At 36.3% G+C, this 22609-nt stretch overlaps 2 protein-coding genes across 11 annotated transcripts in view; one reads left to right on the top strand and one right to left on the bottom strand.

Annotated features, from left to right (window-relative positions):
* Nucleotides 1–878, top strand: part of LOC135219494 (uncharacterized) — a 27440-nt gene extending 26562 nt beyond the window's left edge. For all 6 annotated transcript variants that reach the window (XM_064256303.1, XM_064256305.1, XM_064256301.1 and 3 more), the window contains exon 5: nucleotides 260–878. In XM_064256303.1, the coding sequence (XP_064112373.1) occupies nucleotides 260–495 (236 nt within the window). In that variant the 3' untranslated portion in view covers nucleotides 496–878. The remainder of the gene's footprint in view (nucleotides 1–259) is intronic.
* A 9241-nt stretch (nucleotides 879–10119) lies between these two features.
* Nucleotides 10120–22609, bottom strand: part of LOC135219491 (uncharacterized) — a 79287-nt gene continuing 66797 nt past the window's right edge. For all 5 annotated transcript variants that reach the window (XR_010315449.1, XM_064256296.1, XM_064256297.1 and 2 more), the window contains 3 exons: nucleotides 14835–15063; nucleotides 13037–13167; nucleotides 10120–12143 (listed from right to left, as the gene is read on the bottom strand). Coding sequence is in view for 4 of the 5 variants with exons in the window: in XM_064256296.1 (XP_064112366.1) it covers nucleotides 11834–12143; nucleotides 13037–13167; nucleotides 14835–15063 (670 nt within the window). In the remaining variant the exon portion in view is untranslated. The remainder of the gene's footprint in view (nucleotides 12144–13036; nucleotides 13168–14834; nucleotides 15064–22609) is intronic.

Raw genomic sequence — 22609 nt, 5'->3', positions numbered from 1 at the left:
TTTTGGGGGCCTGGATGTTCGACTCCCAGGTGATAAGCCTTATACGTGTAAGTATATGAAAAGCCCAACTGGGAAGCTTTCTGCATGCAGGATTCATCCACAATTCAAGAGGTTTAAATATGCAAGTGCGAGGGAGCATTGTGGAACCACATATGTCTGATTACCTAAAGTAAATTACCCTGCAGATTCCACACATTTGCATCAGAATTTCCGTCAGCTAACGCCAGCCCTGCTCTCCAAACTCTCTTCTTCTTTCCAGTGATGTCGCAGGGAGTGACGCTGGTGCTCTTCCCCCTGGGTCTAGGGTCGCCCTTGGCTCGAGTCGAGTGCGGCGGCTCCTCGTCCGTCTACTGGTCCGGGGACTGCTCCTTCGGGTGGGGGTACATGCTCGCCATAGTAAGCACGACCCTGGCAGCCTACTGCCCCTGCCTAGCCAGGTTAACAGTCTACAAGAAATATGCCCTTCGGGAGTGGGAGAGCCTCAACTTCTTCTGAAGGAGGGATGCCATTTTGAAGTTTCTCCCTCTGAAGAAATTCAGCGCACAATGAAGTTATTACCTGGTTTGATTCTGAGGAACACTATTAGTCTGTATGGCACCATGGGATCGGAGATGAGCCTAAAGTAGCTTCGTGACTAATGGATGACTTCATAACCTATGAGATCATGTAGCTGTATATGTAGACTGCACCATTTACACGAAGTATTAAAGATTACTAGATAATTACAAGGGATGAATTAACCTTATTAAGAGTTCAGATACATACATACACACACACACAAATACATACGAATGAATATATATTCATGTGTATAAAAGCTGAAAGTCTTGGTACCTCCTTTCATTTTCACATGAGGATCTCGTATATATATTTTTAGGTATATAACGTATATAAGTATATATATATATATATATACATATTATTATAATATATTACATATGAACACCACATGATCAAATAGGATATACCAGTGAGAAGTGTTTGAGGCAAGACGGAACACGACGAAAGCTTTAGGTGGACCAGTGTCACACGAGGATAATAAAAACAACAGTGCTATACGAACTCAAAAATAAATATGTGACCCAATACAGTATATGTCACAGGGTCATCATACTATTACCGTCGGACCGCACTTGGCAGGAGTACAACAGCGCTCTCTTCGTTTTCTGTCTTGCTTCTGGCGCTTCTAATTCATCTGTGCTTTTTGGTCATATCATCATTGTGGCCTGTATCTAGACATTCATATATTTATCTATATATATATATCTATTATATAATATATATATATATATTATATATATATACCATTATATGTATATTATATATATTATATATAATATATATATATATTAATTATATATATATATATATATATATATATATACATAACATATATATATATATATATATATACTATTTATATATATATATAATTGACTTCTCATATATATATTATATATATCTAATATATATATGAGGTATACCTATACCAATATATTTAAAGACATACTTATACATACATACATATATGCATAACTGCATGTATATATATATATATATATATATATATATATATATACATACATATATGCATACTGTCATGTATATATATATATATATATATATATATATATATATATATAATTTATATATATATGTAAAACGAGGATATGAACCTCATTATTTATTTGGTAAACGTGGAACTCCGAGCGTCAGGCATACCGACATAATCCCTCTCTCTCTCTCTCTCTCTCTCTCTCTCTCTCTCTCTCTCTCTCTCTCTCTCTCTCTCTCTCTCCATTCTGTCAGGTAATCAAAAATGATAGTCAAGTTATACAAAAAATAACTATTTATTTAACAATGGAAAGATAATAAATCAAAGTCTAAATCAAGTCTCGCAGACTAACTTAACTCAGTTACACCCCAACATTAAAATGTCTAAAACAGTAATTTGTCACACCAATAGTCTCTCCCATCTAGGACTCTAGGTCCCCGATCCCCCCCTTGCCAGAATCGTCTGTTTCAAAGACACGAGAAACACACTCGTTAGCACACATAAGTTTAAAGACAAAGTTAAAGATTAAACATTTTTACACTATGTAACAAAGCCATTCTTTTTGGCTAAAGTAATGCAAGACTCACCCATTGCAGCCTGAATATCTCACTCACTTAATATAAATAAACTTTCGCAGAGCTCCCCCGGCATCTTGCCTTTCTTCCACAGACGTCTCTATGCAAGTCTCCCATAGACTTGGCTAGTGATATATTATGAATAGAAGAGGCGCACACGCACATACGAATGCACACTTCATTAACGCCTCATATTACTGGCTACAACCAGTTTCCCAAAGGCACTTTGAACAAAGACCCATGAACTGACATAACTACAGGACGAACGTTGACCCGTCTTTCTATGCAGTTTTCATATCATGCCATCACAGAAATAATTTATCAGCTTTTCTCAGGTCGTTGCTTCGGCTCTGTTCTCCACACATTCCAAAAAGGTCACAGCGCAACACATTATGCTATTAAATATATCATTAATTATGACCCTAGGACCTACATACATATATATATATATATATATATAATATATATATATATATATATGTGTGTGTGTGTGTGTGTGTGTGTGTGTGTGTGTGTGTGTGTGTGTGTGTGCATTGTGTAATTGAAATAGCCACACCACAATGCCCTCTTAACTTCTCGAATTCTTCGCGCTTTTTGGAAACGCTCGTCAGTACAGGGCCTTAATCACATCGATGTTACATAACGTTTCCCGCTACCAAACGTCATAATTGCTTCATATATCTTCGCTTGGATCCAAGGCTTTGTAGTGACCAGGACTCCCTGAATTATGTCTAGTAGGAAAATATTACAATGAAAAGGTGTACACACGAGGATGGTATGGGATAGATTGGTGCACAGGACTGCATGTAGGGGTGCAGCTGACGTCATGATTCATTCGCGCCTCGTGAGTCCTGGTAGTGACAAGCGTATCCAAAAAGCGCGAAGAATTCGAGGAGTTAGAGGGCATCTACACAGCAGCTTTCAGCCTAAAAGTGGTGCATCCATACGACCTCTGACTGACCTTCAACACTGAGCGTGAGGTTTTATGGCGCCAAGACATCTCTTATACAAACTCAGCCTTATTATGTATAGATTCCGCACTCGTTCTGTAAATATATTCAATAATCAGCAGTTGTCTAATATTTGTTAGTGTATATGTAAATAAATACCCAAGCATTAAATGTTTTACTATACATCAGACAAAATTTAATTTATCAAGTTACTCTCTATATAATTACTAGTGAAATTTCGTATATATCATTCTAAAACTACTATGAAGGCAAAACATAGGGAGATTTAAGATTCATTCAGGATAGAGTAATTTCAGTTGTAATAGTCGATACAGTAAAAGAAATGTTATCACCTGTTGCAAGCACAACAATATCGCCTTTAATTATCCCTGTCGTGAACTATGATCATTACGATTCATACCACAGGCAGGTAATAATGTTCAGAAATTTTCAAAAGAAGAATATCATGGACGCGAATAGAAAAAGCAAACATAGACTTTAGGCCAACGGCCAGGCCCTGGGACCTATGAGGTCATTAAGAGCTGAAAGGAAAACTAATAGAAGTAAGAAAGTTTGAAAGGTGTAACAGGAGGAAACCTCAAAGCAGTTGCACTATGAAACAATTGTAAGAGAGGGCAGAGAGTCTGATGGAAGATAGATATTACGAACGGAAGTACAGTAAAAGGAATGAAAGCGGTTGCAGCTAGGGCCCGAAGGGACGCTGCAAAGACCCTTAAGTAATGCCTACAGTGCACCATGTGAGATGCAGTGACGGAACTACCCCTTACGGGGATGGAAACGAATATAACGTGGGAAAACGAATAAGAAGAAAAAAAAAGGAATAAAAAGATTAAATAAAAAAAGTGTTCCGTGGCTCTTGTGCTCGCCAACACTACATTGGACTTCTCTGCTCATTTCAAAAAGGGGCATATGAAAGAAAGGTTTAAAGGAATATAGAAGGATAAAGAGAGTTTCGTGTTTTCAAACTGGATGATGGATGGACGAGAATCTGTTGAACCATTTTATGGAATTTCCACAACTAATTTTGATTTAAAGTCTTTTAATTCCGGAGCACACTGAACTTATGCGTATTTTCCTCTTCCTCTTATTTTATTTAGCCATTGTCTTTAGGCAGACAACAGCTTACGTAAGTCTGAAGGTTGACTGTATAATGGAAATGTTCATATGTGTTATCAACTACTAAGTTTGATTGAAATCAATAAATTTGTTTCGTATTTTAGATTTAGTCAACGTCGTTTCATAAACCTTTTAACTCAGTAAACTTCTTTTGGCAGCTGAATACCAATCACGACGACTAGAAAAATATATCATCCTACAGACCCTACACATTATTTCTTATAGTTATGCATTCAAATTCCCGCTGTTCCAGGACTGTAAACTGAGATTAATTGAGCTGTCAACCCTGGATAAACTGAATGAACAAATTTGCAGGAAAATCCTAAACACCATTGGTGAATGAGTTTATTCATCTTCAGGGTGATGAGGCACTCGAATTAAAAGTGTTTAATGCGCTAATTACATTAGATAAAGAGTATAACCTTGGGGGAAAGTAAATGGCTAACTCCACAAAATGAAAGCTTCATAGACTATTCTAAGTATCAATAACCCATGATGGCGTAAGAACAGCTTTATCTAGCAACAAGGATTACAAGAAGTAAAATCAAATAGGCTGCTAATCAAGTAAATGCTCAGTTTAAGGTATAACTTACCACTTACCTATATTCGAAGATGCCGAGTAGAATGGCTGATGAAGCTCACAGGCTGAAGCTATCATCTCCTTAGTACTGACTATTCACGGATACTTAACGTAGCTTCATATGAGCAAATGAGTTTATTAAGCTGCAATGAGTAATGTTAACCTCTTTCCCCTAAGTAAATTCTAAAAACTTTGGACGGAACGGTTTTCCAACAGAAAACACAGAATTTCCTTTCCCGCAAATGCAGCTCCTCATATACATAAACAGTCAGACCCTTCTGCAACTCGATGAAGTGTATCTGTTCACCATTCATTGTCGGAAAATCATGGACAAGAATTACGTACTGAGAAACAGTCTGCGGTTATAATCATATTAGTCTAAATGTCCACAGAGACTATGGTGCTTCAGAGAATAATAGTCCTGATGTCATATACGTATGTAGCCTATGTATGTATGTATAGTATATTATATATATAATGTTCTCAATTATCCATTCTTGTTTAATTATTACAAGCATTTAAATATGAGAGTATTTATTTTACCCGAAATAAGCTGATTAATTTGCCAGAATTCCAAGATGACAACTGCTCATACCTGTCTCGCAGTTTCAAAATTCAGTTAAGCTATTCAGGAGTGCCAGCGCCAGGAGCGCCAGGACCAAGGGCGGGCTAAGAGTGACATTTCTTTGACATGTTCAGTGCTGGTGAAATATTTACCAAGTTTCCAGCCACTGAATTTCAGCGTTATGGAATAATCAATATTTTTTAAGTTTTTATGTTGGCTTTCAAATCACATTATGAATCAAACAAACGTCACAAGATTCGTAATTCCTCAAGGTAAAAGGAAAAAAATAAATCCCCAATAGTAGGACTGAGCTAGACCAACATTATTAGTGTTTACCACTAAAATCAAATAAAAGAAAATGAAGTCTAGCCTGTCAAAGAAAACGCACAACATTATATGGCTAACTACGCATAATATTCCGTCATTCATCAAAGGGAACTAGTTTTAACTATTCACTAAATAGAGGTTAGATCTATATAACTATTCCGCGTCGAGCTGGATTATGGCAGTTGACGTTTTTCCATACAGTTTTACCTCCAGAACAAGAATTTAAAGTAATATTTTTTCGTCCGGCTGTAATTAACCTGTAATTGGTAATGTGGTGTTTTGGGTGGGGTAAATCACCTGGGATAAGGTTGTAGCACATTATCGTGGCATTTCATGTTTTATATGACATTTGGAACGCGAAATACAAGCGGATATAAATGACGAATGAACAAAGAATGTAGTAGTTTCACAGGCAAATTTCAGCTACTATTACTACTACTACTACTATCGCGCATACGCCGCCATGTTATAGATTATAGGGGAGCGTTTGGTTCAGACAACGACTCCCAAGTGAGGGAAGAGTTTTTTTTTAGTGGGGGGAGGGGAGGGACCGCTTTAGGGGGGACAGACCGATGAACATGTATTCAGCCAATCAAGTTACAGTATTAACCGTACATTGCGGTCGGACCGAGTAAAGAATTTGGGGGTGATTCATACACTAAGTTACATGCATTAAGCTATAAATGTCCTTTAATATCCAATTCGCTCTACCTCGGAATTAATATTTTCAGATATGTTAACCGAATGGAAATTATTTAGTTGATAATAATTGTGTCCTCTCGTGGATTCGAACCAGCGCACAGAGGAGATATTTGTGAGGAATTCCTCTCACAACGATTTTATTTTCTAATGTTTTTGTGTATTCACTAGTTTCCATGCCATTTGTCTTTTATTATAGTTATTAGAAATTATTGATTGATTTTCACTGCGTATTGCCGTCTGTCAGGTAATCGACAGACAGGAATAATGTTACTGTATTTGTATTCATGTGAAAACCAAATATATTCGCATGCCCATCCCATATATTTTGTAAAGGTATGTACGTCTACATTGCATGACATAATAAGGGTGAAAGAACCACATCTTTTCGAGAATGACACTTAACATTATATTATCTGATTTTGCTATGTTCTAGTACGTAGTATCTGTGGTGCGCTTAGCACCGAAAAGATGATTTTACACAAAGACGAAGTCTTTTGGCAGACATAACGTCGGTAGACGTTTTAGTAACGAAGTATAATTACTGTTTTAGGTATGATAATTCATTTGCCCTTATATATATGAAATTGCTCTTGGTGAATGTATTGCGCATATTACGTATGGTAAGAGTTGGTATTATTGGGTCTTGTTCGTGGCTCTCGCCAGAGAAGCCATTAGGAGAGGTCAAAAGACCGGGAGGGGAAGGGAAGGGTAGTAGTTCGCCCCTCTAAACGCTCCTTTGCGTGCCCCTCTAGGAGTGTGTATGCGTATGTGCGTAGTACACTGTATGGGCATGATATCGCCCAAAATTGTATTGACACACACCACCAATTAATTCACTACATTTAATAAATATGTTGAAGTTGCACACTATTATATTTGGAATTTATTTTTGACAACGAAGTTGATAATTATTGTAAAGTTTTTTATGTTCATGAAAACCTTGTAAGTCAGTTCTACATTCGTGGTAACTGTATAACTTGCCTCTTTTCCCCAACAAAACCCGAATGCAGGACAGAACGAACAGCTTCTTGGCTCAACTTTTGAGGTGACCTGTCATCTAGTGTTGTGTAGTGATGTGTGTGTGTGGATTTAGAAAGGACGAGTGCCCTGATTCTTTGAATTTTGTCATAATTTGTTTCATTTGAGTGCCATTGATTTACAATTCCCCTTGAGTGATTAATTACATTTGTCACTTATATGTTATTACTCTTTGATATGTTTAACTTTTAGTTATTAAATTAATTTTAACTTTACATTTATCAAATGCGTTTCAATATCCTTCGATTTTATTTCATTTTTCCTATGTTTCAGTTTTGTGGATGGTGAATATAAATTGATCTGATAAACCTTTATTGTGTTCATACTTTAAGGTTATGCAAATAAGTTTTAGAAACGAGATAAAACAGCGGTCCTCTAAGGTCTGAAAATCAACCCGTGAGTACTCGCAACATTTAGAGAGAGAGAGAGAGAGAGAGGAGAGAGAGAGAGAGAGAGAGAGAGAGAGGCGTGTACCTCTCGTCGTATCGTGTGTAGAGATTTATGATCTGAGTTCATGTCTACAAGGACTGCTCAGTAAGTGAAAGTACTTAATTGTGGTACTATTCATTAATGATATTGGTGTGTTAACCTCGTTAATAATGAATTGGGTTGAGAGATATCTCCCCGTAATTTAGAAACCGCAAAGGGAGTTTTGTGGAGTTGTTACGTAAGGCTTTTAGTGGTTTTTGACCAAGTAACAACGTTAAGCATATAATACAGTCCACTATAAGTCCATCTTTTTCGCCACAGCTTCTCACCCTTCTTGGTCCTTCGGACCGGATGTTTAAACACATCCGAATTGGTTATTCTGGATACTGAACACATTATGTTGGACTTTGTAACTTGGAATCAGATCATTCTATATCACCATCGTTTGTTGTGCGATTGTTTACAGCCCCTTTACCTTAGTTAGAGTCATTTTATGCTGGCACATAGTTTTTTTGAACAACCACACACACACACACACACGACAACCAAAGATAAAAGGTCGACAACTAGGTGAGTGTCATTCTCCTTTTTTGAAGGTAGATATGGTTCACATATAAGTATTGAGATGTAACGAGACGATGTATATTCTTCCGTCTCATTCCAATTTGACTTTTGAATAAGAGTTTTGTAATACGGCATTGACGAGAATTATTTTTGTAGAACACAGATTGTTAACTTGAATGTTTTTCTGTGTATCAGAGTTTTCCGAGGAAGTGTTGTTACTTCGATATTATTGAGATTTATATTGTAATTGTTATTGTCAACTTTGTATGTTTTGTAAGGTGATTTTGCCTTAAAATATTCACCATGGATGCAGACAATTGTAGTAATGCACTCATTTTGTATGAGGCTGCTATAAGTGAAATGGAACGACGTTTGAATGAGGTAAAATATGTTGAACAGTTGACTACAGCAGTAATTAAGCTGCGTTTAGGGTCCCTTCAGAAAGCAGCTGATTCACTACAGACAGCCTCTTCTGAATATTATAAAGAGATTAAGGGTCGAGAATTAGTAAATGCTATAACGAGGACTAACGGTTACTTCTCTAGCGCGGACAACGAAATCTCCAAACTCACCCACACCCGCGCCCGGCCCTGCGCCCGCGCCCACACCTGTTAATCCGACACCTGCGGTACCTGCTACCCCTAGTATTCCACAACCTAAGTTGCCCCAAATTACGATACCTACTTTTGATGGCAAAATTGAGCAATGGTATCCTTTTTGGACTGTTTCTAAAGCAGTTATTCATGATAGGCAGGACATGAATAATGTCATCAAGTTTACTATGCTGACTAGTTATCTTAAGGGTAAAGCACGCGAAACCGTTGAGGGTTTAGCTATAACTCCAGCTAATTATACTGCAGCGATAAAACTACTGAAAACTCGTATATTTCCAACGTTGGGAAATAGAAGAGAACTTAAGAAATCGGCTGTTAAGTTTACCGCACCCTGAGCATGATGCAGAGCAACTGATGGATTTCCTTATGAAATGGAATAGCATCGTTCATCAGTTAGACGCTTTACCAGGTATTACGAGTGGCGAGTTGTTACGTAAGGCTTTTAGCGGTTTTTGACCAAGTAACAACGTTAAGCATATAATACAGTCCACTATAAGTCCATCTTTTTCGCCATAATATTAAAGGACATTTGTAGCTTAATTCTTCAGTCTTTTATTTCTGTTCCCTTTCTCATAGTTTTTGCCTAATATGTGCATTGACGTGTTCTCAGTGATTTTACCCTACATCCCTATAGGTATCTTGCAGTATGATCTTACAATTGAGGACAGGCCCCTGAAGAATGCCTATATCTGGTGGGAGTAGAAGACGCTTTTCTCTCAGCGACGACAATTTGAAGGTTGTTTGGGGGTATTTCATACATGATTTATACATGATTTAAACAAGTCACTCCCTTCTTTTTCCATTATTTCCGTCCGTTAATTTCCGTTGCACCATTTTACAACACATTACTCACCTATAACAATTTCTTTGTTTTTATGTTACCTTATTCATTTCATCTGACATTTACATGCTTATTATATTTGGTTTTGTGTATTTACAAACATTTCAGTTTTGGTAATTTGCCATCTGTATTTCTTGATGGCCTATTTTTACTTTTCATATCATAACCTTTATTTTAGCTTTCCTCCAAAGGGGGTTCAGGGGGGCAAAACCCCCGGGACAGGTAACGTGGCGTGCTAGGTTAACATAATAATCTTTATTTTAGGTTTCCTTTAATAGGGGGTCCAGGGGGGCGAGGTTTAGGTCCTTCATAAACATTTTACCAATATATGGGTTCGGACAAATGGTACAATCCCAGACTAGGATTTAGGTACTTTTTTTTTATTAGTGATTTATATAATTGCTGGTTCCAGAAAATTTCTTGAAACATAATCATTAGACCTAGAATTACATAGCTATCGCCCCAATTTATGCAATGATATTTTTCGCTGTTCTAACTGAATGCATACGCTGCTTTATTCTTACATCTAAATCTTTGCTTGATTGACCAACAAAAAGAAGGACAATCCTTACTAGGAATTTTGTAAATGATGATGTTATTTGTTATGGGACTATTCTCAATTAGGATACACTTAATGGCATTGTTATAAGAGAACACAACATTAACATTATAAGATCTAAATATTGATTTTATGGTTTCAAATCCACGAAAGTAAGGCAAACTAAGTACATTTTTAGAGGCTTCTTTTTCATTATTTACAACACTATAAAACTTTTTGTGAGATTTTTAATAACAAATCAGTTATATGAGGTGGGTAGCTGAAATAATTTCCTATCTTTTTTATGTATTCTATATCTTGGTCAAGATATTGTGGACACGTAATCCGCAAAGCACGTAAGAACATGGAAGAAAAAATTGAAAATTTAATATCTAGATGGTGGCCAGAATAAGCATGTACGTATGTTAAATTATATGCGGGTTTCCTATAAATACTGAATTTACATAGGAAAGACTTTATGTATTATTAATATATATATAGGAATGGGATGACATCGTTATTTTCAATTTCAACAGTTAATTTTATGGATGGCACTAAATTATTCAATTTTGGCGATGAATCTTTTACATAGATACCAACAGGTAAGACTACTAAAATATCTACATATCTGAACCATGTCAAGGGGAGGTGTTGTCTTTCAAAAGATTCCATATATAAGTTTGAAAGGAGAGGTGATAAGTGGTTACCCATGGCCATTCCAAATATTTGTTGGTAGTATTTTCCATTAAAAGTAAATCTGCAATCACAAATACACAACATAATCAATGAAATTATGTGACCAAAGGACATAGGTAATTCATGCAATACAAGTTATTTACTGAAATATTCTAGCACAGAGTCAATAGGGACTTTTATAAACAAGGAACATACATCAGAACTGAATAAGATATCACCAGGGTTTAATACAATGTTATTTAATTTTTCCAGAAGATCAAGAGAATTCCGGATGTGTGAATTAGATACAGTTTCAAGTAATGGGGATAAGAATTTAGTGATATATTTAGATAGTTTATAAGCATTTGATCCTACAGTAGTAATAATTGGCCACATACGGTTGTTTTCCTTATGAGTTTTAACTAGGCCATATGAATAACTGTAAAATGTCCCTCATTACCTTATTTATAACAAGATAAGTTGATTTCTGAATGTTTCAAGTTCTTTGCCAAATGGTGGATTCTTCACTGATAAAACAACAAGATAATAGAATCAACCTTTCTAATGGAGCCTGGGATTCTGACCACATAGACAATGTCTTCCTTAAGGCAACGATGAAGAGGATTAGGACAGTTAACAGAACCCACGGCAGCTCAGTGACGACCCCAGGTATCACGTGATGGCATTTCTCCCACTATATATTTCGCCAATGGCCTTTTATACTTGAAATATATATACACCCTTTAGGGTTTTGGCATACATACAGTGACCGTGGCGTCTGGGATCCAGGAATCATTGAGATCCTCGAAAGCGCCTTGGACAAAGCCCAAGTATACTTTGGGAGACCCCAAGTACTTTCGCCAAGTGGCCCAAGTCACGGGCATCTGCTGGTTGTCGTAGAGGTCACGAACAAAGTTTGGGGCAGCCAGGTCAGTTGTTGCACCGACAAACATGTACAGGAGATTCATGGCTTCCAAGACGGCCGCGTTTGCAATCACAGTGGCAGGCCTGATGAGCTGCTTCTTCAGACTTGCGCAGTATGTGCTGGCGTCTCTGTGGATATATATAGATGGGTGAAGAGAAGTTTTTTTTTTTTTTTTTTTTTTGCGTTCTAGATATGTGCAAAATTTTATGCAAAGTTCCTAGACTTTAAAATATGTCTTAAACAGAGATATACACTTATATTATTATCCTTATAATTATTATTATTTTTTTTTGGACTGAGGATGAACCCAGGGAAGGGTTTGAAAGCTTTTTGTAAAGTCTTAAAAATTAAAAATTATACAAGGACTCTTAACACTGTATTATTGTGGACCCTTTAGAAGTTATTATTATTATTATTATTATTATTATTATTATTATTATTATTATTATTATTATTATTGTTGTTGTTGTTGTTGTTGTTGTTATTAATCAGGAGATTTGCCCTATCCATAAAGAACAAGCCCACCATAGAGACCACGGACTTAAAATTGAAGCTTCCAAAGAATATTATGGCGTTCATTCCACAGCAGCAACAGCGGGTAATGGGAGACAGAAAGAGGAGATAGATAGTGAGTATACGCACAAAACGACTTCTTTTCCCCATGGATTAACTTTATGATCCTTTCATACATTTTCAGTGATCATGTATTCATTTCAGCAGCTGCAAATTTGTCCCTACAATTTTAAAGGAAAGCGTTAAAAATAATCCTTTTAAAGTGAGATGGTATATTTTGCTGCGTGTGAATATAGAAGTACAGAGAACTGGAAGGGCATAAATCAAAGGAATTAGAGGAAGAGATTACAATCGCACTGAACCAGCGTTTATGACGATGTAGCGTCAAGGGAGAAAAAGAAAGTAGAAACACATGGCAAGGTATACTAAATTGGTGTAAAGACGTAAGGAGAACGTAGAGAGAGAGAAGATGAACTAAGAAAACAGAATGATGGATTTAGAAACCTACATCCAGTTTCTTAGTGTGGTGTCGTAGTGAATGACCTGCCCGTCGATGATTCTGGTGACGTAGGCTTTGACGCGAGGCGTGGCAGGGATCTTCACGCCGTTTAGGCCTATCAGAAGTTTACATGGCTTAGCCTGACGGGGAGAGGGGAGAATTAGTTAAGTATCATCACCAAGAATTAAGTTCCCCATTTTGACGTTTTATCCCATTTTTCAAAGACTCCCATCTCACTGTCAAGGTGATCTATTATTTTTACAGGGTACAAAATACTCCTGAGTAATTTCGGCCGAAATTTAGTCTTTGATTTGACACCAATTACGGACAGTCTTGTCTTTGAAAAGTTTGGCCAACACTCAGGAGCTGAACCCTACCTGGGTGAACCTAACTTTATTTTCCCGGAACTGTGGACCTGTACCACCTATGGTTATTATTAAAGTTTGCATTTACATACTCAGATGGAATTTGCAGTTAATTTTTACTCTTAAGCAAATACAATTCTGTCTGCTCCTGGACATTTGGCCGACGGGCATTTGATCGACGGGCATTTGACCGAAGAATATTTGGCTGAAAATGTAGTAGACGTACCTACATGTATGTCACACCTGCTATTGTTCTGTTAATTATCTTAACAGTTCGAAAATAATCGGCATTTACTTTGAGTTTATCATCTCAATTGTTGAATTGGGAACTGCCATTTTCAGCCCAAACTCTTTGAACCAGTCATGCTCAAACGAAACCAACTTTGTTTCTAACCTACTTCGACACTGATACAGTTGCTGTTCAGAAGTTTTAAAGGTAAGGCAATGTTTCCCCGGTTTTATTTCTTAGTGACTGCTACATATCTATGTACTATATTACTGCTGTCATATTATATATATATATATATATATTATACTATATATACTATAAATAATATTAATTACCATTAACATGAATATATATCATACCATATATAAACAGTAATATTAAATATATATTACATACATAACATTACATAATATATCTATTATACATACATACGTATACATACATTGACATTACATACATACATACATAATTATCTATCTAATACAATTACATACAATACAGAACATACATACTACAACATACATACAACTACATACATATACATATATATATATATATATATATATATATTATATTATATATATATATACACACACACACACACACACACAATCACCCACCCTTCTATTTGCGGTCTGGTTGCAAAGCTGAGGATAGAAAAATCAAATTGGGAGTTAACAATCGAGATAGTTATTCAGGGGTTGCATTGAGATCATCGAGGAGAAGGTATCAGATATTAAACACAAGGCTCGGGCCTACCATTGAAAGATATGAGGAGCATAAAAAAATAGATTTCTGAGAACAATTGCGCACGATCTTTAAATACTTAAGAACATACATCTTACTGTATGTGTTTTTTTTTTTTTTATAGTTTTGTTGTTTTTTTTGCAATAAACTGTTGATTAAAATACTTAAAGCACTACTTATTACTATTCACACTTGTAAATTTTCGACAAAATGTCCGTCGACTAAATGTCCTATCGGACAAATGTCCGTCGGCTAAATGTCCGTTCGGCTTAATGTCCGTTCGGCTAAATGTCCGTTCGGCTAAGTGTCCGTCGACCAAATGTCCGTTCGGCTAAATGTCCGTCGGCTAAATGTCTGTCGGTTAAATGTCCGGCCATGTTTCTGTCAGTAGCCGTAAGGATCCCTCTCACTTTGACAGACAAATTTAATGAAAATTTGATTCTCCAAAGAATGAGAATTTTCTTACCAAGTCAGCGCCGTTCACAACGAATCCCTGACAAGAGGGCTGGCGACTAGCGCATGCCCCAAAGCACATCACGGTACTCTTGGCATAAGGTATGACCATTTCAACATTGGCTCTGGGTATGTGGGGCAGAGCGAAGAAAAGGTCAGTTGTGATGACAGCATCTGAGGCAGGTATCATCGTCTTCCATAAGGAACAAAGGAACACTGCTAGTAGCCGGCAGACACGCATCCTTTAACACAGATGATTGTCCATCAGTTACAAGTTAAAAGTAATACAATCTTTAACATGAGTATTTTAAGATTTGATCACTATTGTTAAATGTATACAGACTCTTTCGTATGTAACAAACACAACAGTCAATAAAATTGGTAGGCTTGCTGCAAAAAAGCAAAATGGCACTATGGTAGAAAACTGTTTATGAACAGGAAGAGTAACATAGCTGTGAGCTAAACATCAACAGATAAATGCGTACAGTACAGAAATGACATATTGTTAACAGCTGTTTTAAAGGATGTCGTTCTTTTCACTTCATCCAGCTCTAAGTTGATGCTTCCCCCTTGGTCTCCTCCATTCATCCACATACATTCGGGTTTTGCTCTGCTTATCTTTAGGCCTCTGTCCTCCAACGCACTTCTCCACAGCTCCAATTTCCTGTCTGCTGCTCCTCCTTACTGTTGGTTACTAACACTATGTCATCTGCAAAGAGTACACTCCAAGGCACCTGATCTTTCAGAGCCTTGGTGGAGTCCAACTTTTACCTCAAACTTCTCTGTTGTTCCCACTGAACTAATTACCTGTGCTGGTGCTTCTCTGTACATATCATTTACAATCCTCACATATTTTTCTGAGACACCTTTTTCCCTTTCTAACACCAAAGTATAGTGTTTATTTAGGGAGGCCCTATAGTCAAGGTAGCGCCTCAGTGGCATGATCGGTATGGTCTTGGCCTGCCAGCTCGGTGGCCGCGAGATGGATTCTCGGGCATTCCAGTGGGGTGTTTGAGATGCGTATTTCTGGTGATAAAAGTTCCTCTCGACGTGGTTCGGAAGTCACGTAATGCCGTAGGTCCCGTCGCTGAATAACCACTGGTTCCATGCAACGTAAAAACACCATACAAACAAACAAACAAACAAATATAGTCAAGGTAAAGGCAGAACCAAAGCTAAATTAAACATGCGCAGACTCAAGTTTACCGATATTGTCCTGGACTTAACTTGCTGGACTTAAACAAAGGATTTCTAAAGTGCTGGAATGATCCCTGTAAGTATTTATAGAATACCATTCCACATCGAGCTAAAGAACAGTTGTTTCTGTACATCGCTTCGTCTTATGGACTTGAAATTTTGCATGGTTACTCAATCCTGGTAACAATACAGCCTTACATGATCAGTAGGTCAGCAGCAGTGACCTCTAGTGACCCTATAATGACCTCTCCCAGTGTCTCAGGATTTGTATGAAACTTTTCAGATTTTTCATTCCTTCTATAACTCAGTAGAATCAGTGAATAACTCGATTCCGTTAACAACGATCATATCTCGGTTACAATTTCTTTGAAAACTAAAAATTATTAGATAGAAAACAGTATTTTAAAACCACGCTTCCATTAAAATGAACTGAAAAGTGAACAAATTTTTTTTTTAAACACCAGGATTTTCTTAACATTAATCATCTCTATAAAAATAAAGTGGGGTCACCAAATATAGAATGACATGCTACAAGAAAACATTTCCTTCCATGTTTGGCACCCACGCTGTTATTTTTGTATACTTGATTAATTGTAAGAGAATCTTGGTGCCTTCAAAAGAAATTTTTTTTTTTTCACATTTTAGTATATACTGATAGAAGCGTGTTAAAAAAAGTCCTATTTTTATTTGTATATGTATTGATTTTCTTCTACCCACTTTTTCAAATAACTGTCTTGTCTTTCATTAAATTCAACATTAACATAAATAGAGACAAGTTAATTCTGTTAAAAAAAAAATAATACAGTTCTGAAATGGCTGCAGGTGCCTGCTGTGTTTGTAATTTTAAAATGAAATTGTACATGATAGAGAAATATACTAAGATATTTCTATTACTATATTCCCATCCATAATGCTACGTTATTAGATATGTATAAACCTCGATGTACTTCATCATAATAATATTCTATCTATAATAATAAAAGCCCACTGCATGTTTTTCTTTCCCCCTCTCCCTCAAGTGACAGTAGGGGAGACATGACACAGCCACTCACGCCCTGCAAACTTGTATATCCAGCCCGGGTTCAGGCGGGATAGGTAAGGGAGACAGCAACGCCGGGTTCCATCGCACGTAACGCGCACCAACAAGTTCATAATTATACTAAACTTCACTAGAGAAAATGACCATGTGAATATCAATGAGTTTACATTGTAGATTCTCTAAATTCTCTTTGTAGCAGCAAGTAAATAAATCATCTAACAGCTGTTCGGAGTTCAGTGGAGAATGGAGTAAATGAACGTTGGACATCTGTTAACATAATTTACCGGCTGCTACGAAGAAAACTCATTCGTGAGACCTAGAAACTGAAATATGAACCCAACTACGTTCATTCCTGTTAATGAGATTTGCTTGACAGAGGGTGTTCCTCCCAAATAATCATAATGAAGATAAAGTAAATTATGTTTCTTTCAACTAATTTTACTGGATATGTCCAAGATTTTCATTAATTTAATTTCCACTTTCACTTCATTTCTTTTTCATTTGGTTCTGATAACATTTTTATCATTGAAAGTCAAGTTGTATCATCGTTTTTTTATCAGATTTCGGTCCCTTTCTTGCCTTCGTTATTCGTTATTTCTCCATCTCTCTCGTTCTGCGCTTCTCAGTTTTCACAAGGAAAGAGACTACGGAAATCACTTATCTTTCCCCCCAAAAATTATTCAAATCGAACGAGATCGCAACATATTGTGTGAAATTCGTCCCTCCATCGAAGCTGCTTCCGTTCGAATTATAATTTCTGGTAGAACGTTGGGAAAACTAGGGATTCCTTTCATTCGAGACACGTCACGATTATTTCAACGTTCAAGTAGTGAAGGACGAAGCTGTTCCATACGAAGATAAACATAACCGAGAATAATTCAAATTTTAGTCGAATCTAATGGCAGCGAAAGCCGTCTTGGCATTAATTAGAAGTATACGGTACCTTGGCTGTGCACTGACGGCAGAGAAAGTCTGTCTCGACTTGGCTAGACTTACTGCAAGGCTGTATAGCAAACGGTCAGGGAAATCACGCCACTGGTGTTATGAATCCATGGCTACCTATTAGTTGCTAGGCTAAACGTAGAACAAGTAACCAAACAATGATTCACGTGGCTCTCGCGTTACTGTAGATGCAGCAATAAGAAAACAAAACGTGAATGCTTTTGATTTTACCTTAAATGTGCTTCATCGTATTGCAATCAGTTTCACGAAGTTGATTCATCCAGTTCGTGCGAGTTGTAGCTTTTTCCAGCTCAAGTATTGGAGATAATATACAAACTTATTTCCATGTGCAAGTGTACGAACAAAACTACATTTTTATCGCTCGAGAAATTGTAGGTAGATATGAAATATCAACGCTTTTTGTTCAACCAAATAAACAAAATGATTCATAACTATCATCACTCGAAGAGGTGAAACGGCAAAAATAAGGGAATGGAATATATCGATATGAAGCAATGTGATTGTTATGACAAAAAAGAAAAAAAAAACATTAATAATTCATCTTGAGTGACATCTTACTTGGACTTTTAGCCCTATCTTTTTTAAATTCTACATATTAATTTTTTAGTTTTCTACAAAAGCAAGCAAATGGCATAGCTTGTATGTCCGTTCGCACTTTTTCTGTCCGCCCTCAGATCTTAAAAGCTACTGAGGCTAGAGGGCTGCAAATTGGTATGTTGATCATCTACCCTCCAATCATCAAACATACCAAATTACAACCCTCTAGCCACAGTAATATTTATTTTACTTAAGGTTAAATGTAGCCATTGATCGTGCATCTGGCAGCACTTTCCAGAGGCATGGGACGTACCCTCTCTCTACTGTAAATGGTGAGCAACTGAAACGCTACAAGTTATGGCTGATGGTTTTATACAGCATTATACGTTTTACAGAAAATTGGATTGCGCCGAAGAAACTTCTTCGCATTTCGTACTTTTTTTTTTATTTATTAGAACGAATATTTCCAGATATCGACACTAATTTAATCATTTGAATCTTAAATATAAAGATTTGAATGTAATAAAAGAAGTAAATGCTCACAGTTACACAGTTACTAAGATTTTGGGTTTCAAAATATTTCAATAAATTCTGTTAATTCATAACATTTTTCTGACAATCTTACATATATTATATTGTTTGTACCATTGTTAATGTTATGCTGGTGGGAAAGTTTGGTTTTTATCATTTTAATAAGAAAAAAAATCTATTGCTGAACGAAATTATCTGAAAAGTGTGACAGAACCTTCGAGAGTGGCTATTCTCCTAAAACAATCTCTCTTTCTATGACATAGTTACTAAAACAATCACTCTCTTGTTATGACAGCTACTAAAACAATCTCTCTGTCGTTATGACATAGCTACTAAAACAATTTTTCTCTTGATACAGCTCCTAAAACAATCTCTCTCTTGCCATAACACAACTGCTAAATACAATCTTTTTTTCAAAACGAGGTACGATAACAGTGATAGAATCAAATACATTTGTTAACAATTATTTATAATCTTTATAATATTACTGCATGAGAGAGAGAGAGAGAGAGAGAGAGAGAGAGAGAGAGAGAGAGAGAGCAAGCTGTCATGTTATAAATTTGGACTTGAGCATATGCCAAACCAGTATATAGGGAAGGAAATGAATAAGTAGAGAATAAACGTGAAAGAAAGCTATATTTTAAGTGAAAATAACGGAATGCTTGGTCACTAAATGAAAGAAATGGCTATTAGAGAAACATCGCGCATGTAGTAATCCCTTTACAGGTTTTATCAAGCACACCAAGAAATTGAATTGCATTCTATCTCGCCTTCTGATTGGCCAAGAAATTGAATTGTATTCTATCTCGCCTTCTGATTGGCCGAAGAAACTGAACTGTATTCTGCTATGCCAAACGAAAGTTTCTGAAACCATTCCTTAGGCGAGCGTGCTCGTCCACTCCTGTGAAGACAATGAAAACTCGTGCCAGGACACCTTTTATTCCTTAGTTATTCATCAACGCAAAACCATTAGGAGCTCTCAGAGTTCAAACTTTTTATTCAAGGGCTGAGAACTAGAAGGGCCAATGTCATAAAAAAACGTTTCAAATATTGCTTCTTTTATTAAAGCAAACGAAAGCTTTTTTTTCGGTAATTGCTTACCTTATAACCTGTTATTTCCTATTCAAGGCGTTGCATTATTGTTGTGCATTTTAAAGAAAAAAAAATATTAGTCCATACTTTGAAAATTATATTTGCTGTAAATTTTGAAAAAAAATTGCATATATAGAGATTTTTTTTTTTTTTTACATTTTGAACTAATGCTATATTTTTCTAGTATCTAGTATATATATTACAATATCAGTAACATTCTTGTTTGGAATTAAAGAAAACATCCTGAATCAATGGCTAAAGAAAAGTGAAAAAAACAAGATTGATTCATTAGCAAACAAGTACAGTAATCAAAATTTGACATATTGAGTTCAATAGAAAAGTAATGATCCATAGTCATTATGACATCAGTCAAAACACACACACCGGGTTCATCATCTAAATAAACATCATCTGAAGCATCTTCTGCTGCCTGCAGGCTTCTGTAAAAATGTCTGCTTCCTGCAGAAATAAGCGGAAGGAGATCCATCAAGTCCTTCAACTTTTTGGGTGGAATTTTCCTTGGTCCCTCTTCAAGCTGTGGGAGAATCCACATGGGTGGTCGTCCTTTTTCCTTTCTTCTTAAATCTAAATTGATTGTTATAATTTTTTACCATTACTCTGAGGTTATTAAGAGTTTTTTTTAATTTGACCTAATTTTGGCCGTTTATTTTTTTTTTACCAAAATAGGTGACAAAAAAAAAAGTTCCTTTGCGATTTTCACCAGTCGTTGGGCTTTATTTTTTAATTTTGACCTAAATTTGATCGTTTTTTTTTGCAGTTTTGAAACAATTCTTGGCCGTTTTTTTTCAACCACTACTAGATGAAACCCTTTTGGGGGGGGGGGGACAATTATTGGCAAGAATAGAGCGCTAGTGTAGCTCCCTGAACCAACGGACGACATTGGCCATTATAGCACTGATACAGAGATAAATTTCTAGTTCAGTGATGGTCTTATCTACATTCGGCTATTTTTGGACATGGGCCCATCTATCTAGTTCTCAGCCCTGGAATTGAGGTCGATGCAACGGGTGTTCTTTCAAAATACTTGGGACCACTTCTCGCGGCGTCGGGCAAAACCAGATAGGGTCTGTTCTATTCAACTCAGGCGGCGGGCGGGGGACTAATACTGGGACGTCACAGTATCTTACAAACTAGCGAAGTACTTATTGGATATCCTTAACCCTTTGGTAGGTAGTACCATCTCAAATGCCAATATCAAGAATAATGTGGACTTGCTAAATAAACTAGATAAGTGTAAATGTTAATAGTCAATCGAAACTTGTGAGTTTTGACGTAGTATCACTATTCACAAAGGTACCAATAGATGATTTACTGGAATTTTTATCTGAATCATTTGAAAAAACACAGTTGCATATCCCTTTTTCTAAAAGCACGTTAATTGAACTGATTAAATTATGTGTGAAAGAATGTAAATTTGAATTTAATGGAAAATTTGACTCACAAAATTTTGGTATGGCAATGGGAAAGCCTCTGTCCCCAGTGCTATACAAGTAACTTATATATGGATTTTTTTTTAAAGAAATTATTAAACAGCCTAATTCCACGCAATGTAGTTTGGTTCAGATATGTTGAAGAAATAATTTGTGTATGGCCAGGGTACGAAGATGTAAATAACTTTTTTGCCAGGTTAAATAAATTAATACCATCAATTAAATTTACTATGGAATTGGAAAATGATGGATGCCTACCCTTTCTGAATGTCCTCATAAGGAGAAATAGTAATGGGTTTAAATATAGTGTTTACAGAAAACCTGCTAATATTTCTTTCTATGTGCATTTCTATTCGGGACAAAGCAACAAGATTAAAAAATCAGTGTTTGTGTAAGTGTTACATAATATAAAAATATGGAATATTATTCCATATATAAAAACTAAAACTATGATTAATTAAAACCAATGACCCAAGAGGTCAACCAGTTGCTTGCAGGAATGTGATCAGACCAGATAAGATAAAGTAGGCTAAGATGACGTGTTGTATCAGTCAGTGTCTAGTTTGCCGTCATCTGGGGTCATCAAATCTACTGTTTTGTAAATGGTTGTCAAAGCTTCGTGCTTGAGACAACCACAGTGACCTATTACCCAGGCGGCCTATATGACTTGTAATCTATGTCTTCTGTGTGTATGTTCGTATGTTCGAGCTACTGTTTGCTCACTTTATGATTTGTAAACCAGATTGTAGTCAGACTTGAATTAGCCATCATCATTGGCAGACCTGTCAATTTTATCTGATCTTCACAATGTAGCCTTCGAGAATACAGTTATTTTTGTACTCTGTGTTTCAACTAGAAACCTCACATCAGAAAGAAGATACTGAATGAACTTAGAAATTATCATCATGAGTTTGAAACATCTCCGCCTTCATACCCAAAGAAGATACTGACTTAGAAATTATCATCAAAATCCAAGAC

Source organism: Macrobrachium nipponense, chromosome 1 (genome assembly GCF_015104395.2).
Source record: "Macrobrachium nipponense isolate FS-2020 chromosome 1, ASM1510439v2, whole genome shotgun sequence".
NCBI classification, from domain to species: domain Eukaryota; kingdom Metazoa; phylum Arthropoda; class Malacostraca; order Decapoda; family Palaemonidae; genus Macrobrachium; species Macrobrachium nipponense.
This window is presented reverse-complemented; position numbering and strand designations above follow the sequence as displayed.